Source organism: Callorhinchus milii, unplaced genomic scaffold (assembly GCF_018977255.1).
Source record: "Callorhinchus milii isolate IMCB2004 unplaced genomic scaffold, IMCB_Cmil_1.0 Scaffold20, whole genome shotgun sequence".
In the NCBI taxonomy this organism is placed as follows: Eukaryota; Metazoa; Chordata; class Chondrichthyes; order Chimaeriformes; family Callorhinchidae; genus Callorhinchus; species Callorhinchus milii.
In genome coordinates, this window is record NW_024704761.1 from 2,160,516 (window position 1) to 2,175,268 (window position 14,753).

The following is a 14,753-nucleotide window of genomic DNA, read 5'->3' on the forward strand; positions in this document are numbered from 1 at the left end:
GGAGATCTGAAAAGTTTATAGGTATACTATATTATAAACGATGCCTTTACTCAGGTGATTAGTAAAATAGTCCAGATATGGAGTTGCTGTAATGGGGATGAGGATAGTCTGCTAACATTACCCAGGCTACAGGTAACACAAGCTCCACTCGCTGGGGGCAAATTCACTGGGAGCTGAGCTCAGTGTAACCCAAGCCTCAGAGCTGTCAGCAAGTGGGTAAAATGCTGCACATATAAAGGCAATCAGACCACGAGACACAAACCAGGAGAGGTGGTGGTTTCGGGCATCCGTACAGGGACAAGAGGGAAGCGACTGTGACTGACCCAGCCTCACTCGGCTCCATTGGCTCTCTGAGCCGCAACAGACTGAGCTCATCTCTCCACGGTCTTGTCCCTCTGCGACCTCCTTCAGCTCTACCAACTCAGTGGCTCCCCTTCCTCAGTGAGCACTGGCCTACTTCATTCCCCCCCACCCTGCTCACCCCACCAGCAGCCTCCCCCAACTCTCTGGAACTTCCTCCATTCCTCACTCACCTCGTTCAAGGTCTGTCTCAAGCCTCTACTTTTGTTCAGCTTTCCCGTCCCCTCAGCTCCCACCTCTGCTATGAATGTACTTTGGAATGTCTCGCTGACATACAATGTAAATTGTATTGTATGCACTTGTTTAACGGTTGTATTGAATTGGACACATCACATCAACACAGGAGCTCTGTAATATGGGTGTGAGTCACATACCAATGCAGCTCAAGACAATGGGGTTTTGATTGTTATGACTGTACACAGAGGAAAAAACAGGTTTTTAAGGGTCTGATAAAATGTCTTAGAAACAATGCTTTTGTTACCTGGCCAACAATCCTCCTGATTAATTGTACATTCACTGCTTGTGAGATCTTGCTGCTGTAAATGGCTGCCATATTTGTCTACAAAAACAGCAGCGTTTCCACCTCAATAATCACCTTATAAGATGCTATAAAAATGCAAATTGTTTCTTAAGTTCACTCATTCGTTCACTCACAAAACACATAGTCACTACACTACGCTGTAAATCCTGGGAAGCGCTTTGAAACTTCCTCCTGGCATGAAAAGCGCTGTATCAAACTCAGGGATTAACATTCATGCAGAAACCGTTAATTCAAGTTATTGGGTTAACTTATTATGGACTGCAGTGCTCTCTGGCTCAGTGTCTCCCACACTCTGCCGCAGGGCGCAGACACTAAATGTGGCATTGATTGCTACCTTGTGATCAGATAAGATGATAGAATCTAGGACTGTGCTGGCTCTCTTCACACGCACAGCCACTTTATGATGGAGCCATCCTTTGCGAGGGGGATTGCACACAACAGCAGGAGTCGCTGGACCGTGGTGGATTGCAGTGACCAGAAACCACTCGTAGTTATTAACATCACCAGCAGGTGACAGTGAGAGACTTCAGAAAGAAAAATGAAATTCGTGGCAATGGATCAATAAGATTTCAAAACTATAATAAATGTCACGGCCGACAGGAGCTGATGTCAATACAGGACCCGTCACTGAACAACTTACATCAAAGTCCAGGAAAGCTAATCCACATTGACCGAGGTGCTGTCCTTCAGGTGAAACGTTAAACCGAAGTCCCAACTGGCTGTCCGAGGGGATGTTTTTGTACATTTGGATCTGTTTCTGTAAGATCCCTATTTGAAAAGAGAAGGGAGTTTCCCCCTCCCGGTGTCCCCGGTAACAATCCCCCAAATAAAAGGCGACATATTGCAGATGCCGGAAAAAACAGAAGTTGCTGGGAACGCTCAGCAGGTCAGGCAGCATCTCTATGAAACCTTAACCCACTTTCCTCTCTCCAATAGACTTCTGTTTTTATTTCAAATCCCCCAAATAAAATTGGTCACTCACTCCACAGCTGTTTGTGGGCCATTGCTGTGAGCAAAACTAGGGCCGCCTTTCGCCCACAAAATACACAGTCACTGCACTTTGCAGTGTATTCTGCAAGACGCTTTGAACATTTCAACGATGTGATAAGGCGCTATATCAAAAAATATTATGATGATGATTATTAATCACTGAAATTCAAGTGGTGGCTGACCACCGTTGCCGCCGGGTTCTGTTCTGATAAAGGGAAGCCTCGTGTCCAATGACATTCAGTAGGTGAATAATTCAGTGCTGACGCTCATTACACTGTGCTGTAGCAGAGACAGCAATGCCCTAATGGGTGAAAGTTTAAATATTCATCAAATGTCTGAGGAGAGCAGCCGCAGCTCACAGTGAGGGCTCTGGGACGCTACACTGCGCGATGGGCACTGTATAACGCAAGCTATTGTTGTTTGTTGTTGAGAGAACCAGCCCAGCACACCCACTCCTCAATGCTGCTGCTCTCCTGAAGTCACTGACTGCTTCCTTCCCTCCTTGTATGATTGCAGCTTGCCTATAAACAGTCGCGAGCCTGACCCGCTGATGTTCAGCTACTGTCTCCCAGCCAAGGATTATTATTGTCGTACTGTGTGACGGGCTGGAGCCAGTCTCTACTCAGGAGTTAAACACCGGATACAGGCCAGGCTGGGGCTGAATCTTTATTTGTTCAGGTTTGCAAAAAAAAAAACAGATTTTTGTGTCAGTTTGAGTTTAAATAAGTGAAGCATAAAGTAGTTTTGCAGCAGCGTTTACACATCGGCAGGTGGTGAGTGTGAGTGTGCTGTGGCCTCACTAGTCGCAGGTGGGAGCTGCCCGCGTGCACCTGTCCAGCGGCACCTGGTTCCTCTTCTTCAGCTCCTCGAACAGCAGATACATGTCCAGCAGCATGCCCGAGATCAGCGCGTAGGACTGCGGGGGGGCAGAGCGGTGTTAGCGGGCACAGACCCCCCCACCCTGCGGAACAGCCTCCTCCCACCCCGCCCCATGGCGCAGCTGCAGCACAACTGTTGTTTGGCGTCACAACCACACGAGGTACCAAGAAGCCACAACTTACCCAGCGCCCTCCCCCGTGGCCCCCGCCCCTCGTGCCCCCCGCACCCCCCACGCTACACTTACAATGTATCCTGTGAAGCGCTTTGAGACGTCTTGAAAACGTGAGAAGGCTCTGTATCAAATGTCAGGATTATTATTATCACTGCTGCCACTGTGCCCAGGGCTCTCGCGATGCACGCACGCACACGCACACACGCACACACACACACACGTGTTGCAGGATGCCTGGCCAGGTGTGAGGGCGAGTGACGGTTTGCGCAAGGCTCTCACCTCTGTGTACAGTTTCTCCTTGTACTTCTCCTGCACTGCGGGGTCCACCTGGAAATGCTGAAGCTGCTGCTGGTCCATACTGTTCTTGAATCCTAGGCTACGGTCAGACTCCTGAGACATCGAGCCACTTGTCATTCTTTTATCCTCTCGGTGCTTTCCTTTCCTGCTGGTCGGTCGCTTGTAAAAAACCTGATCGAGGATCAGAATTGTACAGAATCTGTGTAAACGGCTGCCCTCCACTTCAGCGTTTTAATAATATAATAATCATTGCATTTGAGACAGCGCCTTCTAACATCTTCAAGACGTCTCAAAGCGCTTCACAGGATACACTCTGAAGTGAATTGACTGTATATTTTTTGTGGGCGAAACGATTATCATTAAAATTAAATATATGTAGTTACCCAGAAGAGTCTCCATTAGCAATAGGCTGAGGGTCGGCAAGCGAAAATGCCACATTATAATTTCTGTACGGCACTGAAATCACCGCTGGGACACCGGACAACCTATATTTGAGGAGTTTCAGAAAACCTCACGTTCTTGGTCACATATTCTAATCCCAGTGCAGTCTGTTCTCCCCTTGCTGTCCCTCATTCTCATGCTCTGCTCCTGAACCTCTCCATCGCAATCAGCTCAGCAGTTATACATAGCACAAGAAATGTGTCAAAGTGAGTGATGGTATTGAGTTTTTTTTTGTTCTTTTATGGTTTGGCAGCACCTGATTGAACCTTTACACTTAGGAATCGAGGATTAATTGGTGATTTAATTATTTCATTTGATACCGCTGCTTATCACGTTGAAAAGACTCCAAGTGCTTTTACTGTAAGGTGTAGTGCTGCATAGTTGTAGACTAATTTGTGTGGATCGATGTCCCGCAAAAAGCCATGAAGTGGCATCCAGCGGCTGGAATTCAGGGAATTGTCAGCCAGGACACTGGGAGAGAGAAACTCTCTTCTCTTTTCGAATAGCACCACAGGATCTTTAACTTCCACCTGAAGAGGCTGACGGAACCTCGCACTGTACTGGAATGTCGGTCTCCCGAGACGTGAGGTCAAAGTCTCAACGTGAGGCAAGAACCCACAAGCTTCTGACTCAGAGCTGCGATTCTAGCAACCGAGTCAGGCTGAGACATTTGATTAATTTAATGTAATTAAATTAGTTATCAAGTGCAAGGATTATTATGTGTCCAGTGTATGTACGTTACTAGTCACTGCTTTACCCCTGTTGGTTGCATTACACTGAGCAAGGTCACTGGGAAGAGGAGTGATGGAAGTTAAACTGTAACAGGTCAAGGCAGGAATAGGTCACTGATCTATCCAACCAACTTCTCAAACTATTTCATCGGGATATTGATCTAACTTTCTAATGACAAGTTAGATTGAATCGGCCCCCTTTCACACAAGGTAATGTCTTCGAGCACTGTTAACTCTGGATTGATTCTCTTCAATACAAGAGGGAGTTCAATACGATAGAGAAGTGATCGGAGGGAGTTTCATTGTGTAATATGTCGCCCAGTTTACAAACACTGTGGACAACCTATAAAGGTTCAGGATTGTACTAACTCTCTACATTGTGTTTAAGCAACCAATAAAAAAACTAAATAGAAAATGGGAAAAGCCACAAGCCACGTGTTCAAAACCAGGGTTTTGCTCCCACACCTCCTTCTCTTCCTCTCTCCCAGCCAATTTGGTGTTTTTCTTTTTATCGTCCTTTTCTTTGATGATAGTTTTCCGGTCAACTGTTTTTGTGGTTTTCCCAGATTTCTTCACTTCTGTTAAACAGGAGAGAATGTGCATTTGTAGAACTCATCACATGGGAAAGACACAAGTGAAACTAATCAAGTACGTACAACAGCTTATGCCTTCACATAACCACTGTAACAAGCGTCACTGTTTAGCACAAGTATCATGGGCTCCCAGTGGCTCAGTTACCAAACACACCAAGCGCATCACCAGGGTAAACAGGCTAGTTCCTCCAGCGTGCTGTTACCTAATCTCGGGTCACAATTAGTTTGTGCTCTCAGGACAGGAGAGGGAGCTACCTGCCTGGTTCCCCACCCTCTGGTCTCGAACGGAAATGACCCAGTGAGGAAGCGGTGGGTCACCCTGGTCAAATAGTCTCCCTCCTCTTGCTGTTGAGACTCACTAATGAAAATGTGCTCGAGGCATAAATAAGCTCCATTATAAAACACTTGTGTCCCTGCAGTGGGAGACCTTCCTTTAACCCTACATCTGAGACCTGTCTCCACTAGGCAGACCTAGTGACAACACTGACAGACAAGTGCTTGTGCTCTTATTATTATTATTGCTGGACTAAGCAGAAGTAAAAGCCTGCAGTAAATCCTTCTCCGTGATCTGATAGAGAGAACCCACAGAGAAATTATCTGCAGGGAAAGAATTAAGAGACAGAATTGCCAACTCTGGGGCAAAGCTCCTTCTCCGAGCTGCTTACCCGTTTCTTCAAAGACGAATCCACCTTCTCCAAACTTCTCGGGCATGCCCGCCCGCTCCCTGTGCAACAGCGAGCAGCTCACCAGCTCATCTACCGTCCCCACCCACAGCTGGTAACTGCATCAAACAACCAGGGAAAAGGTCAACGGCTAAGAACCGATTTACAATCAGCACCAGTGAGAGACACAGGACATCTTATACTTCAGTATAACTACAGTACTTCAGCAAGGAGCGAGTAGTAAACGTGTGGAACAGACTCCCGAGGGAGATGGTGGAAGCAGACAGTGTTGTTTGTTTCAAGAACAACACCAGGCGGATTCCAGCCGCTGGATGCACGAACGTGCATTCACGAACTCAGAATCCAGGTAACGCCTTCCAGTAGCTATTGCCTCAAGCCTTAGAGTTTCCTCCGCAGCCACCTGACAGACATTGCTGAGGTAGTGTAGGCAGAGCGTGTCAGCAAACCCCAGCCCTGACATTGTTCACCTTGAAGTTCTCACGAAACATTTAAATTTAAAAAAATATAAACGATAGCTATGGGAGGAGGATGAGGCCACTCACAACACTTTGTAGAGGATGTCCTCTTGAGTTTGGAAAGAGGGTGTCGATAGTTTAAACACTTTCAAGTTGAGCTTTTCCAGAGCTTCCTCCTGCTGTGTCACATCGTCCAATGCTGACAGGATCTCCTGATGGAGAAGAGAAACCCGGCTCAGTTTGCAGCAATATTAGTCTGAGCCTCGGGGGAGCTCAGCGTCACAGTGATTATACAGCACGGAAACAGGCCATTCAGTGGAGTGAGTGACCACGTTTTTTTTAATATAAAGTTTGCACTGATGTTCATACTGTACTTCAAACAGTTCCCCACTCTACTTATTCCATCTCTTAACATAACATGTAGGAGCAGGAGTAGTCCATTCGGCCCTTCGAGCCTCTGCCCCGCCATTCAATCATGGCTGATCTTCTAATCTAACTCCAGCTAATAACCTGACGCTGCCTTATCCCCATATCCCTTAATCCCTTTTGCAATAAAAAATCTATCTCTCTCAGTCTTGAATATGTTCAAGGACTGAGTGTCAACAGCCCTTTGGGGTAGCGAGTTCCATACATTCACCGCCCTTTGAGTGAAGAAGTTCTTCCTTTAAGCTTTTATATTTTAAGCTTTTCTTTTAAATACCCTAATGCAACATACTTTGGAAAAGGTAAATAGCTGGGAACCGATTTACAATCATGGCTAGTGCGAGATTCCAGCAGTGAGTTCCACAGCTCACCATCCTCTGTGGGACAAAGTTCCTCCTAAACTCCTTATTAGATTATACAACAGCTTCAAGCTTCATTCATTCTGGTGTTTCAGAAAATAGCAGGATGTTTACAGGACACAAGGAGGCTATTAAGCCCAGCCGCTGTGTTGGTACTCACTCATTCATTCATACATCTCTCTTGATTCAATGAACTATTACCTTGTAAAAGGAATCGATGGACAGGTCCCACTTTGGTTGTGGTTCTTCGAATGGCGTTGCTGTGCCAGACACAAAGTTTTCCTCAGGTTTCACTTCAGCAGATGGTTCCAGTTCCATAAAATATTTCACCTCCTCAGAACTCTTGTTGTCTGTAAAGGATTTGGGCTCAGTGTCTGAAGCACTCTTGAGCTCTGCAGAAGACTTTGTTTCCGAGCTATGTTTGGGATCTGAAGAAGACTTGGTGTCTGAGCCTTGTTTCATCTCGGAAGAGGATCTGGCGTCAGACATATGTTTGAGTTCGGAATCAGAATCAACTTTTATCTCCATGGACGACTTTCTGTCAAAATCGGCTTTCAAGTCAGTGGAGGACGAGGTCTGCACAGCGTTGTCGTCAGAAAACTCTGCAGAGTGTTTGTCCTGGACTGTCATGTCATCGATGGAAGACACGTTCTGTGTGGATTTGGGTTCTGAGGAAGGTCTCAGCTCCTGAGAAGATGCTGCCACTGTTGTGGGCGGGATGGTCGTGTCAGGTCCACCTTTCTCCTCCTCTTCCCTCTTCACAAAGCACTGGTCCCATAACTGTTTGATGCTCTCCACCACCGGGTGATTGTAGAAGAGCTTAAGAAATGGAGGAAGAAACAGATTCCGGTTACTCTGCCTAACAAACCTACAAAGCCAACTCATTCGGCATTAGTGTTATCCCACCCGCCAGGGCTATTGGTTCTCTTCCTTCTTTGATGATTGGATTCCTACCTTGGGGTTTTTCCTGTGGAAGATTTCCTCTTCAGTGTAGTAAGCTTCAATAGGAGATCGTGAGCGGTCTGGTGTTCGCACCCCAGAGATCACATCATTTATTAAATAGTTAACAATGGTCATCTTCTCTTTCCTTTCAAGTTCTTCCTAAAAGGGAACAAAAGGAGCAGTCGCAAAGATGTGCCGGGGGCTGATCCAAGTGCTATAATATAATAATCCTTGCATTTGATATAGCGCCTTATATCAAAGTACTTCACGTAATATAATGTTGTGACTGTGTGTTTTGTGGGCAGGAATATATTACCACCGTTGGGGAGGATGAAATGCTCTGCGTTTGGGAGAGATATAGAGAAAGTAAACTGGGAGGAAACACCAGGAAAATAGAGAGAACAAGCGAAGCTTGATCATGTTAGAGTCAGATGTAACTGCTCAGTGGGTGATGGTTACTGGAGCAGTGCGGTACAGCCTGTATTAACAGTGGTACCAAAGGTGTTCAGAAACTCACCATCAAATAAACACTGCATTTCCTACTGACCTGCAGCCGTCGTCTTAAACTCTCGGTCTTGTCTTCATACAAAGCCACTCCCCACAGCCCCACTCGCAGAGGTGCTCCTCCAAGCAGGACCGGATGGGTTGAAAACTCCCACAAATCATTGAAAATCCCAGGATTTTCAGACTTAAATATCAATGTAAAGATAATATTTTCTCCGGGCAGAATGACTCCTATGAAGAGAGAATATAGTACACACAGTATCATTGTACTTCTGCTTCCCCCTAATTATAATCACTAAGGACACACGGCTCTATTAATAATTAATCTTAATAATGTAATACTGTACCTCCATTGGTGTTGAAGTAGAACCGTTGCACCCAATAGTCGTTGCTGACCTTCTTAAAACAGCAGTGTTGTGGTAAGTGTTTCCACCTGTAGAAGATGGCTGTGGTTCCATCATTTAAGATCTCCATATAGGAAGTGGCCTTTTCACCAGCCATTGCCTCAAATGTGAGCCGGACAACCATCCCAACCTCATTCTGTTGGAAACAACGAAGAGAAAAGAAAACATCATGTGACCTTACGTAAGATACATAAGATACATGGAGTCCTGTAGAGCAGTGATTGTGGAGTTCTGTAGCAATGTGGTTAGCGCACTCACCTCACAAGTGTCCAACACTGATGAATGTTCTACGACTTTGTGAAATGCACTGCAGGTCTCATTGTCCTGTGATTCCGTGTTGGTGATCAACTGCTTTACCTTACGGGAGCCTTTGCCACCCAGCCAACGGACCGGCTGACCACAGAACCGGATGGACGGACCAATGATTGGCTCCTCAACCACATCGGGAAAATCCTTCAGCGGATCACTGCGAAAAACAAACCATAAAGTAATGTCCTACTGCTGACCATTGCTTGGTCTTTACTCCGACCAAACTCACTGAAAACACAGGGATGGAGTTCCAGAGATCAGAGGCAGACAATCCAACGAATGGCAGTTTGCATCCCAGACGGACAGAGTGACTTACATGTTCTCTTTTTCTATGGCTTCATTATATTCCTCCTCGATAGGAAGCTGCTGCACCTCCACGGAGGAGAGGGGAAATCCTCGGCCAATCACATCCAGGTGATCCATCTCCTACGTGTCAAAAGGAACAGTGTTAACCAGTACAGCTATCATGGACATAATATCATAGCATAAACCATAACATAACATGTAGGAGCAGGAGTAGGCCATTCGACCCCGCCATTCAATCATGGCTGATCTTCTAATCTAACTCCAGCTAATAACCTAACCTGCCTTATCCCCATATCCCTTAATCCCTTTTGCAATAACCATGGACAGAAGATTGCCAAGGAGGATAAACAGGCGCTGTCAAAGAGAAATGTCTTGAGGCAGGGATGGAGCAAGTCATAGGGACTCTGGGATGCAGTACCAGAGAATGGGATCAGATAGGCTGAAAGTGTGATCACCAATGGTGGGGTGGGAGACTTGAAGCAGGCTGGTGTCTCGAGAGTCTGTGTGTGTGTGTGTGTGTGTGACACAAGAGTGAGGGTGAATTATTTGTGGTAAACATACTGGCTCCCTGAGGTCCATCTCCTTCAGAACAGACTTCACGTTGTCCAATCGTTGCTTCAAGTAGAGGCTTTCACTTTTGCTCTTGGCAACAGATTTTCCGCCTTTGGGGAAGTTTGAACCTAAAAAAAAAGAGAAAGGAGTTTAAACAAAGAAGGGTGACAAACCCCTTTACAAGCTGCCTTGAGAAAGTTATCCAAACACAGCACATTGCAACTCAGCTGCTCTGTTTACTGTTGGTACAATCCAGGCCTGCTGTAACTCCTGCAACTGAATATAATTTATAGAATAGGAAAACCAAGACTGCATGCAGTATTACAGGTGTTCCTCATCAACCAACATAGAATTGTAACATAGCTTCGCTTATACATGATACCTTAGTGATACATCCCAGGATTTAGTTTACTTTCTGAGTGCCATGTACTGCTGCCTTTAGTGACTCTGATCCGCCCGGTCTGATCCCTCAAACACATCAACACTCAGCCTGCATCCATCACGCCAGATATACTGCTTTCGGGAAGGATTAATAAATACCTTCCTCCTGCTTTATCGCCAATGATTTTCCGACATGAATTAGAGGTGGTGGATAACCACGCTCTGTCTGGTTCAAGGTTAGCATCAGGCCACTCAGCTCATCGCCAATCAATGGTGGCTGGTGCCAAAACTCGCTCCCCACATGGTAGCCCTGAAATAGGCAGAAAACAACACAACTTTTACTTTAATATCATAAAGCAATATGCAGCACTCTTGCCTGGCACGATGCTGTATTCTGGCTTACAAACTGTGGGCTAAAAGGTCAGAAAGATCAAAATGCTCAGGTAAATGAAAATTAAAGATGTATCACTGCAGACAGATATAGATACTTACCCATATAATAATAATAATAATCCTTGCATTTGATATAGCGCTTTTCACGTCGGGAGGACGTCCCAAAGCGCTTCACAGAATATACTGTAAAGTGAATTGACTGTATATTTTGTGGGCGAACGCGGCAGCCAATTGCGCACAGCAATGTCCCACAAACAGTCGTAGATTGAAAATGACCAATTTATTATTGTTTTGGGTTTTTGGAGGGATTATTATTAGGCGTGTGGAGTAAGGAAACTTGCCCAAGGTTTCGCCCTGCCTGGAATTGAACCCAGGTGTCTTGCTTGCAAAGCAAGTGCTCTAACCACTGAGCTACAGGACTCCACATGGTAGCCAAGCAGCAATCACTGACCTCTGGCGTGTGTCACAGGAAGCTTCCTTCTCCGTGAGCTCCAGCAGGTAACAAGCCTTGAGCAATGGGGTGCCAACATGTGCTTACCTTGCCGTGGCCCTGTAGGGCAATGCTGAGATCAATCAGATGGTAGTTAAGTTTCATTTGCCCCAAATCCTCTGACTGATTGATGAGCAATTGAGTAGATGGCTTCTGCAGCAACCCTGAGAGGGAATAGACAAGTTCAAAGGAACAAGAGAGGTTGTAGGATTAGGAAAACAACAACAAATTACATTTGTCAGGAGGACGTCCCAAGGCGCTGAACAGTCAGGCATTTGGACCCGAGTTGGAGATTGGAATTAGGAGGGGTGGAGGACGGGGAGGGTAGGGGTAGGAGGGTGGTTGAAGAGGGTCTTGAAACAGAAAATGTTAATTCTTTCAACAACAAGTGAGATAGATTTCTTTTAGGGAATAATATCTTAGGATACAATATACAGTTTGGGACACGACATTTACGTGCAACTGCCAGGATGATGGAAGGCAAACTTCTTTCGCGTAGCAAATTCTTATTGTCTCATTCTATCTGAAACTTACGAGCGAGTTTTGCCTGTTGCTTCTTTCTATCTGCCATGTGCTGTTGCCAGTTCTCCAGGGCACTCTCCTGATGATGGGCTTTGTAACCAGCATGAAGCCTGGCTTTCTTCTTGTAATTGCTCAGAACTGGTGGTTTGGGTTCAGTTTGGAGGCTGGTGGGGATGAGGGATGCTAACTAAGGGGAAAGGAAATAGCAAGTTCAGTAATTACAAGTTCACTATTGTTCCCATGCATCAACACATAATGTGACAGCGTTATACTGAAATCAGCAACAATGGGAAACAACAAACCCACTTTGTCAAGATACCGTAGCCCAGAGATAAGTTGATTTGTTCATTCAGTGCTTTCATTCTTCTGTCCAGTTACATGGGTGGCAACAGTGTGGATTGGCTCCCTGGACTGTGACCTCAAAGTCCTGACGTAGGTCTTTGATCCCACAACCTTCTGACTTAGAGGCGAGAGTACTACCACAGAGACTAAACTTCCTGTGATGCCTCCTACAAAGTGCTGATGAAATATATTTCATGATGAAATCGGTCACTCACTTTATGGCTGATTGTGGGACATCACTGTCTGCAAATTGGCTGCCATGTTTGTCTACAAAATGCACAGTCCCTGCACTTCAGATAAAATCCTGCAAAGCGCTTTGAGACATCCTCCAGACCCAAAAGGCCGACATCAAATTTAAGGTTTTTTTTACATTGAAAATGGATACCTTTTTCATCATTTTAATTGTGTGAGAGAATCAAGTCATCAGGTCATTAGCCCACGTGTTACTCCGTAACTCACTCGCTGATCTGACAGGAATCTGGACTTTACCTCCTCATTTCCTCTTCTAAGCAATTCACGCCTGAAGTCCTCCAACCTTCCCAGGATGCTGTGGGGCAGGATTCGTCCCTGGGCATCGAACCGTGGCCCTCCCGGACCTGCAGGTTCAGGGAACAGCTCAATACACACAATGTGAGCACAGTACTTGTCTGCCTCCAGACAACAGCTGTCTGTTAGGGCCTTGTCATTGTTGTTGTGGTTGTGGTTGGCTGCCAAGGCTGGGGGATAATGGGGTGAATGCCCAAGCGTTGGTGCAGGCAGATTTGGGGTAACATTGAACTGTGGATAGATATTTCTTCAACACAACTTGGGAATATTAGCTGTTCACTCCCATGACTTAAATACTCCCACCTTAATTAATGATCATCGTGAAGAGACACTTGGGTGGGTACACAGAGGCTAAATACACCACAAATTATTTGCATGAACTGGACTGGTTTTAGACACCATTAGTCAATGTCAATATCATTCTTTACACAGAACTTCTCTGTCCTGTCAAGCCCCAACTGGTTTCAGATCTCGGGGAACTCCCACAGAAACGAGATCAAGGAACGTAAAGCAGGTCCTAGGCCAGAACCCACAACGCTTGTTGCAACTGTGAGAAGGGTACAGGTGAGTGGGCCTCAGCTGCTGGACACCGAGAGACAGAGAGAGATGCCGAGCAGTGAGGAACCCAGCAACAACAACAACAACTTGGATTTACATCGCACCCTCCGGCGTCTCAGAGCGCTTCACAGTAAGGAATCCCGGGGCCGAGCCGGGGGGAGGGGAGGAAGGTGACCAAAGGCGCGGTCGAAAAGAAAGGTCTTCAGAAGGGACCTGAAAGGGACAGCAAGTCCCACTTCAAGAGGCTGAGAAACATAAATAGGAGAAAACACTGACTGACACGTGAGAGAACAGCAAACTTCAAAATGTACACAAGCCTGGCCAAGAGAACTCTTCCACCCGCCACCCACACCAGGCAATCTGTAACTAAATATACACTAAGTATACAAGAAAACTCAATTTAGTGCAAAGACAAAAAAAGTGACAGACCTGAGTAGTCCACAGATTTAATGATTTCTTCAACCAAAGTCGGTTTGGCCACAAGTTTCTTCACTTTATCCTCGTTTGGCCTTGGTTTTCGAATCACCAGAGTGCTTTTGACAAACGACTTGGTTCTAGTCAGTTTTGGGTAGTGAAGCTGCCGGGGACAAGAGTAAAAAGGTAAAACGGAATTATTCTCAATCTTTTATACGTTACTTATCTCTGTCCAGAGCCCCATTGATGTTTCAGCTGGTGATTGGTTCACTCGGATTGTCCTCAGCACCAGAGAGGAATAGACGGGTGTATGAGAGGGGAATAGAGGAATGTACAGTGTACTTTCCCACACAGACTGTACTGTGTACTGTGTACATGCTGTATCAGTCTGCATAACTCTGTGTACCTTTTCCAAATCAACCTTCTTGATAGCCAGGGCCATGATATCATCTCCTTTCAGCACACTGTCCTTCCCCGGGTCCTCTTCGATTGGCATAAATTCCTCGATCCCTTTCAGCCTCTTCTTCTCTGGAAGCGAATCCAACAAAAGTCAGCAACAGCTTCCAGCAAATCGCACATTTGTACATCCAACAATATTGTCATCCCACCCTGTCCCCGAGCCACCTGGTCACCCTCCTACCCCTTCCCTCCTACCCCTCCTGATCCCAACCCCCAGTTCGGGTCCAAACCCTGACTGTCCAGCGCCTTGGGATGTCCTCCCGACGTGAAAGGGCGCTGTACACATGTAATTTGCTGCTGTTCCACAGTTAAACAGTGGTATTGGATGACGGTGTCCTATCCTCTGCTCCACCTCATCCAATGCATTGTTTACCCGTAGAAACAATCACTAAACATCACCGGGATCGCATGGCCTTGAGTATCGATTGGCTTCATTGATTATCGGCGTTGGATTGGCTTAAAACGTAGAAGCTGAGCTGCCCCCAATAATGGGCTGAACCCAAATACCCCCAATAGATACACTGTTTAACTGCAGAATAATCATTAAGTCTCCCCCCCCCCCCCCCCCCCCCGAGGCAGGAGTCCGACCTCCGGCGCCTCTCACCCGGCGGCGTCTTCTGCCCCGGGTCCTTCTGCATGAGTTTGGAGGACTTGCGGCCACTCGCCATCTTCCTGGTGAGCAGCGTCCTCCCGTCACCATGGCAACC

At 46.3% G+C, this 14,753-nt stretch overlaps 1 protein-coding gene across 1 annotated transcript; it reads right to left on the reverse strand.

Annotated features, from left to right (window-relative positions):
• Positions 1-2,550: 2,550 nt before the first annotated feature.
• LOC103175649 (mycbp associated protein) lies at positions 2,551-14,703 on the reverse strand. The gene is made up of 19 exons (XM_007888782.2): positions 14,651-14,703; positions 13,994-14,115; positions 13,603-13,750; positions 12,559-12,665; positions 11,740-11,914; positions 11,254-11,369; positions 10,482-10,632; positions 9,951-10,069; positions 9,400-9,509; positions 9,033-9,240; positions 8,718-8,910; positions 8,414-8,601; positions 7,879-8,025; positions 7,126-7,743; positions 6,230-6,354; positions 5,670-5,785; positions 4,877-4,989; positions 3,222-3,410; positions 2,551-2,807 (listed from the first exon to the last, which is right to left on the reverse strand). The coding sequence occupies exons 1-19, from the start codon at positions 14,682-14,684 to the stop codon at positions 2,691-2,693; spliced, it is 3,096 nt and encodes a 1,031-aa protein (XP_007886973.2). The 5' UTR covers positions 14,685-14,703; the 3' UTR covers positions 2,551-2,690.
• Positions 14,704-14,753: the final 50 nt, after the last annotated feature.